This window comes from Equus asinus, chromosome 17 (assembly GCF_041296235.1).
Source record: "Equus asinus isolate D_3611 breed Donkey chromosome 17, EquAss-T2T_v2, whole genome shotgun sequence".
Lineage (NCBI taxonomy): Eukaryota > Metazoa > Chordata > Mammalia > Perissodactyla > Equidae > Equus > Equus asinus.
This window is the reverse complement of record NC_091806.1, coordinates 14,300,804-14,308,517: the sequence shown is the minus strand read 5'-3', so window position 1 is coordinate 14,308,517 and position 7,714 is coordinate 14,300,804. Positions and strand designations below refer to the sequence as shown.

At 32.5% G+C, this 7,714-nt stretch overlaps 1 protein-coding gene across 1 annotated transcript; it reads right to left on the bottom strand.

The window, feature by feature from the left end:
• Nucleotides 1-2,096: 2,096 nt before the first annotated feature.
• On the bottom strand, nt 2,097-3,038 carry LOC106844106 (olfactory receptor 8K3-like). The gene has a single exon (XM_014861416.1). It carries the CDS (start codon nt 3,036-3,038, stop codon nt 2,097-2,099), a length of 942 nt encoding a protein of 313 aa, XP_014716902.1.
• Between the last annotated feature and the right edge of the window lie 4,676 nt (nt 3,039-7,714).

Sequence of the window (7,714 nt, the reverse complement as noted above, 5' to 3'; positions counted from 1 at the left end):
TCGTTGTGGGTTCCTCTAGTTGTGGCATGTGGGACGCTGCCTCCGCGTGGTCTGACGAGCAGTGCCATGTCCGCGCCCAGGATTCGAACCGACGAAACACTGGGCCGCCTGCAGCGGAGCGCGCGAACTTAACCACTCGGCCACGGGGCCAGCCCCGACACACCAAGATTTTTTAAGAATGAGGATATGGGATTATGCTTAATCACAGTTTACATTTTTAAGAGCAGATATTAGAGACTTTTCCTTTTTCCATTACAAAAGTCATAATTACTCACTGAAGATAACTTGGGGAAACATACAAACAAAAAATACTAATTTAAACACTTTTATAATCTTAGCAGCCACAAATAACTAATGTTAAAATTTCACTGTATCTCTACCTAGCATATATTTTATAGAAAGCAAAACTATGTTCTTATATTTATATTTTCCAGTTTATAAATCTTTTCAGTAAAATTTTTCAATAATTAAAAACACCAACTCTATAAATTTTTTAGTAACATTTATTCTCACATGAAAATATACATATTTTTATTCCATTGAATTATTTTTATTCAAATTTGATTGATTAATTAGAAAATCTTACCCTACAATGGAGGACAAAGCAAACAGTCCAGTCCCTCTATGATGTAAATAATATTCCATGAATGTTAAAAATAAACAAAATAAGTAGACATTAAGAAAGGTTAAGAGGAAGTTCGTCTAGAAGACATGGCATAACATGTAAATTGCTATATATCTTACTGTACTTTCACTGGAAATATTGTATAGATCAAAGCATATAATTATCTTCTTCGGCTTTCTACAAGAGGGGTTATCAAATTGATGCAAACAATAGATCTTACTAAAAATATATTACATTCATATGAAGCAATATTTAGGAAAGTCACCTCATGAAAGACGCAACAAACTTAACTCAACATAGAGTAGACCTCTTATGCAAAGATACAAAAACTAGAACACGAATTTTAAACAAGTAGTATTCTTGATTTTCAGAAAGATATTGAAGCATAGCAATCCCGTTAGACAAAAACAAGTAGTTCAGAATCCAGATCTCAATAAAATATAAAACAAAAAATAAAAAATTGGAAGCTTCCATGGGAGAGTTCAAGAAATTGATCTTTTTCCGCCAGCTTTATTGAGAGAAAATTTACATAGAACATTTTGTAAGTTTAAAGTGTGCAAAGTGTTGATTTGATATGCTGGTATGCTGCAATATGATTACAACTTAGCATTATCTAACATCTCCATCCCTTCACATGTTTACCATTTTTTTTCGGTTGTGAGAAAATTTAAGATTTTCTGTCTTAGCAACTTTCAAGCATACAATACAGCATTGCTAACTGAAATCAAGGAAATCTTTCTTAACTGGTATATCCACTGGTATAGAAAAATGGACTGATTCATAAAAATACGATGTGCTCATCTTGTGACTTACTAAATTGCTAAACATGTTGCTTAATGGGTTTTCTATGGCTCATATATGAGAGCAACTCTACTGATGAGAAAAGAGTAGGGCCATAAGATCACCCACATGGAATGCGAGCATTTGAGCAAATGCATATGACAGATGACTTCAAAACATAGTATGACACTGAGCCTCCTTAAAACCACAGTAAGTTTGATTTTAACACATGTGATAGAACAGTAAGAAGACTAACACAGAAGGATGTGCTTACACAAAAATTCATGCACATGCACAAAGACATACATGGACACTGGGAAGTTTATTCTAATAGTTGAGAATAACACGAGAATCATTTGAATTCTTCCTTGTACCTTTTATTCTTCCTCACTCCCACACAACAAATCCACTCTCCTTACCTGCCTTTATGGTCTTTAGTGTTCAGATCAATTCTACTGCACTATAAAATTTACTTATTGTATTTGTAATTCAATTCATCTCTCCCCGTGAAGGAAGGAAATATTTTTCCTATTTGTGTGCTAAAGTATTTGTAATATGTCGAAGTGTGAGTGGCATTTAGAAAGCAATCTATAAATATATGTTGAACTCACCTGTGCCTGCTATTACTTCTAAAAACACACAGAGAAAACTTACATAACCTAATTTATGGAAAACACATTGTACATAAACTTTAAGAAAAAATGTTGCATAGTTTTTTCCACATTCGTTGTACTGCGTATTTTACATCTTTGTTCCTCAAGCTATAGATCAAGGGATTCAACATGGGGACGACCAGGGTGTAAAATATAGATGCCATTTTATCAGTGTCAAAGGAATGACTGGACTTTGGCTGCACATACATAAATGTCAAAGTCCCATAAAACACTGTGACTACTGTCAGGTGGGATCCACAGGTGGAAAAAACCTTGTGCCTACCCTCAGCAGAGTTCATCCTGAGAATGGCTGCAAGGATGAACAGGTAAGACACAAGAACTATCAGAAGGGAGAAAATCAAATTAAAACCTGCTAAGATCAGAATAATCAATTCAATTTCATGTGTATTTGAGCAGAGCAAAGATAACAAGGGGAGACTATCACAGTAGAAATGTCTGATGACATTGTAGCCACAAAAGGATAAATTAAAAATCTTTACAGTGACTAGAAGAGAAACAAATGCACTGTAGAGATATGGGATTGCTACCAGCACATGGCATACTCTTTGTGACATGATGACTGTGTAGAGCAGAGGGTCACAGATGGCCACATAGCGGTCATAGGACATTGCTGACAGAATAAAAAGTTCACTAATAATGAACACAAGAAAAAAAGCTAGCTGTGTAGCACAAAAATAATAGGATATTGTATTTTGATCCACAACAAAATTTACTAACATTTTCGGTCCTACAGTTGTTGAATAACCAAGATCAGTAAAAGCCAGGTGTCTGAGAAAGAAGTACATGGGTGTTTGTAGCCTGGAGTCCATCTTGGTGAGCATGACCATACCCAAGTTGCCCACCAATGAGATCACATAGATGATGAGGAAGAGCCCAAATAATGGAGCCTGCAGCTCTGGATGATCTGTGATTCCAAGGAGAATGAATTCATTCAGCACTGTTAGATTGTGTTTTTCCATCCAGGTTTATTAGAAAACCTATCCTGAATAGATACATCATCATAGTCAATAGATTTTATGTATTAACTCCTGGGAGACAGTATAAAAAATTAGTATAAATAAGACAAATGCAAACTTTCCAATTTAGGATATTTGACAATACACCCATCTCTCACATGTTAAAATATATGGAAAGATAGAAAGAGATAGAGAAATAGATCAGTAGTTTCAACTGGAGTGACTTTACTCCCCAAAGAACATTTTCCTATGTCTAGAGACATTTTGGTTGTCACAACTGAGAGTTGAGGTTCTACAGATTTCTAATGGTTAGAGGTCAAACTCCTAAATATCCTACTACAATACATATTTAGCCCATGACAATATTCAGCCAGTAATAACAATAGTGCCAAGGGTGAGAAATGCTTATTATACGAATATCAGTAAATGGATAAATAGAAATATTGATAGTGGTGCACAAAAATGGATGTTAAAGTGAAAGTAAAAACAAAATTAATACATTGTGTATTAGACATATGGGTAATTACTATACTATTAGTTCAAGGTTTTTTTTTATCATTTATATGATGCAGGTACATAATGACATTTGTAAAAGGCATTAATAACCTCAAATCTAAAAATGCATATAACCCTCTCCTTAAAACATAGTACTATGGAAGTACAGTGTAGTACTATGGAAGATGTTATGCCTACAGTTGGTTCTGGCTGAAAGGTTAACATATTTGACAGATATTTGAGAGGAGTATGAATCAGAAAATCATATCATATCACAGTGGGAATCATTTTTGTTTGTGTGATGAAACCTTTGTCAAGATATATGTGTGTATATTTTCTACTGTAACGTTACTTACAATATATGCAAAGGGTTAATTTGCACAAATAATGTAAGTTATGTAAAACTCTTTATTTTCATATATAAAACTAATATTTCCTTGTGGACTTCTTGAGAAGCATAAATGAAGATTCAATCATTCAATGTGTCTATGTTACCTGGAGATATTTCTCGAATATCAAATACACAGTATTATTTTTTCTGTTTGTTTTAATGGTGATAGTAACTTATCTGACAGATATTTTCTTTACGTGTTTGTGCACATTCTCTGGACTGTGACAATTTCTTTGTCAGGGCTATAGTGATGAATAGGTTAGGAATTGGTCAAGTAGGACATAATACATGCAACTCATCCTAGTCCTTACCCCACTGCCTATTCCATGACTAAATTTGAATAATCAAATTGCTATTCTTTTGGATTAATTGTCTTCTAATTTTGTATCTATTTTAATAAGATTTTAATATGCTATTTTGAAATAAATTTTCTTAAAATATTATTCTTCCCCTTGTCACATTTTCATTAAAATTGAGATATACAAACTTGTACGCATCAAATCAATTGCATGCTATGCAAGACTATGGGAGTGTGATGAAATTTGGGCACATCGGGAAAAAAAGAGGTCACTGGTAGTGGTTTTACATAATGAAGTTTCATAAAAATTCCTTTTGAATTAAGGGATACAATCAAGGAAAAAAAATGTTGATAGTCATTAAGAATCACAACACCATGGAAACAAAATAAAATTCTTCACAAAAGATGAGATATACATGGATTCCTAGATGCGATTTGAAATCCTTCTGCACCTTAAGCCCACAGGAACTCCTTCAAGCTAGGACACAGCACATAATGCAGATAAACATGTGAATAATCACATAAATATCCTAAAAAGCCACGTATAAAAAATTATACCAGAATATGAGGTAGGCAGCATGTTGAGATCAGAGAATTATTTTTGCTTTAAAAAAATGTGGACATCAATTGTTTTGTTTAAAAAAATAAACAAAAGTTATACTGTTTACAATAAAATTGCAAGTCAGGAGTCTCTGAGCTATAATCAGATCGAAACTCGCCATTTTACAACATTAACTATAAAGGCAATTTGCACTTAACTCACTTAAAATCTTCCCTATCAGTCCGTAACCTCCTGATATCCTACACTGCCCAGATGCACACACCTTTTTTGCATTAGAAATACGGACATGTGTATTAGTAGATAGTAATATTAGAGAAATATTCAACAAATGCAATAGAAAAGCAGTATAAATCTTGTTTTTTGTTTGTGTTTGCTTTGTTTTGTTTTCCTTTATAATCACGGAAGGTAAAAAAAAAATAAACAGTGCATGGTAAGTACCAATTTTCCTTAAAGAGAGACGTATTTCCTCTCACCAGTTTTGCAGTTCTATGGAAAGAACAAAATTCCTTTTTCATAATTTACTGTTAAAAAGTAGAATACTCAATTTTTGTTTTTTAAAGATGTACTTTTTGAGATTATATCTGCTTTCTGTCAGATCCCACTGGAAAGGAAGGACATGCTGGACATTGTACCGTCACCATAAAACTGGGTACTTAAATGTCTCCTAATATCCAAATAATGTTTTTCACATCTCAGTGTGATGTGGTAACCCCTGTTTTCTCATCAAGATATCAGGTAAGAAGTATATTTATACATTTATTTAAATAAACATTGTGTTATATTGTTTTTTAAGGATCATGAAAAGAGTCTAGAGTCACTAAATAAGTATTTGAAAGAACCTCAAAAGGAAAGATAATATCCACAGTTTCGTAATTTTGCCAATTTTTAAAATTTCTTATCTCTTTAGATATGCTTCAGTTGCCTCTGTTTTGGCCTCCATTAGAGATAAAATTGTTCACATAAAACATAAATATTTTATAAACAGTATGACGATGAAGTTTCAAAGATTCATAAGAGCCTTTAGCCTCTCAATGCATTTCAAAATATTCAAAACATTAATATGAATAAAAAAGGAGAGATTTCCTGTTTCTATTCAAGCATTATGGTTAGTAGAAAGCAAAGAGAACTGAATCAGAAATTATCACGTTTTGCAATGCCTTTGCTATGGAATTAAATTGGAAGTCTGAAAATGCCACTGAAACGACGTGGATACTGGGACATATAGCACTACATGGAATATTCCACGGATTTTACCTGTAATGAAGTCTCTGTCTTGACTCCCAAATGTGTTTCTTAACATGGCATATTGAGAACAATTTATGAATTTTTTCGCCTTTTGAGGCTCTCCCTGGGGAGAGAGGCTTGTTTATTATCCCTAAAGCATAGGAGAGCATAGAAAAATATCTGGAGGTTGTTCATTAATTGTCAAGGACAATTTGCATTCACCAGTGAGCAAGTTTTAATTAATTTTTAATTAATTAATTTACTTCCCTCTTAGTTAACTTCCCATTTGTACCACACAGGACTTGATTAAAATGTCATATATTTAGGGCAAGCTCATCGAGAGTCTCCATTTCCACAGTGGGCTCCTCAATTGAGTGACAGAGCAGAGAAATGTTAAAATTCTGTTCCATTACATTATTTTAAATTTTTAAATGCAATAAAAATTATATGTAATGCAAATCAGATGTGTTTTTTCCTCGATTTTCCTTGTTGTTTTCATTGTTTTACCACCCTTCCAAGGCAGAAATTAGTTACTCATTCTTCTAACTTTCTACTGAGTTGCCATCATTGACTGCTTACAACTTCTCTTTTAATTTTGGTTTTTGTTCCTTAGTTGCATATTGCAGCATTTCCTGTATTCGACTCTGTTCAACCTCCACTCCAATTTTTTTCCCACCTTTAAACAGACTCTATTGTGCTTGATATATGCCTAGATTATCAATTTATCCTTGTAAAAATGTAATATCTTGAACATATATATAACTATGTATATATATTGTTGTTCTATAAATTTTATTGCCTTATTTGCCACTTTATTTGCTATTCATCAATACTATAAAATTTATTGCTTCTTTCTGCATCATAATTCATGGTATATATTTAAAATTTTTCACTTATCATTTTTTACTGATAGATATTTTGTTTCCACCTCTCAGCTATTGCCAACACCATTACAATAAATAGCCCAAATTAACAACGTTGCACTTGTCCCCTTAAAAATGACGTCTATGTGTATATAAAATATCATCATGTAAGTAACATAGGTAATATATTATATATATAATCTTGACAAGAAGGAGTTGCATATACTTAAATTTCCTACATAGTTAAGGTTGTTTATATCAATATACTCTTCTATTAATAAATAGAAGACTTATCCTTGATCTTCCTTTTCATTTCAGTTGCATGAATTATGTCCTTCTTGTTAATTGGACATTTATAGTGTTATATGTATCTTTCATATAGTTTAATCTTCTTCTTCCATTTGTTACCAAAGTATCCAACAGCTGACAGTTCATAGAATTATCATTGGTCTGTTTTTAAAGTCACTTTGCCTTTATTTTTGGACATTGATTAAGGTGCATATATATAAAGTGCAAAATTTGATAAGTTCTGACATGTGTGAAACCACGAAGCTATCAAAATCATCAAGATAATGAATATATTCATCAGATCCCCAAATTCCTTAGTGTTCACACATATTAACTTCATTCTACCATTCCTGCCCCTTACCTGACCAAGACAAATTGAATTTGCTATTTTCTTTTTTTAATTTATTTTTATTTTTATAGCATTAACATTGGATTATAACACTACATAACTTTCAGATGTTCGTCATAATTTGCTATTTTCAAAAAATTTTGTATTCAAATAATTACAGTTTTAAAGGAAGTTGTAAAAAGAAAAGTGCAAAGTTCCTATGTAATCTT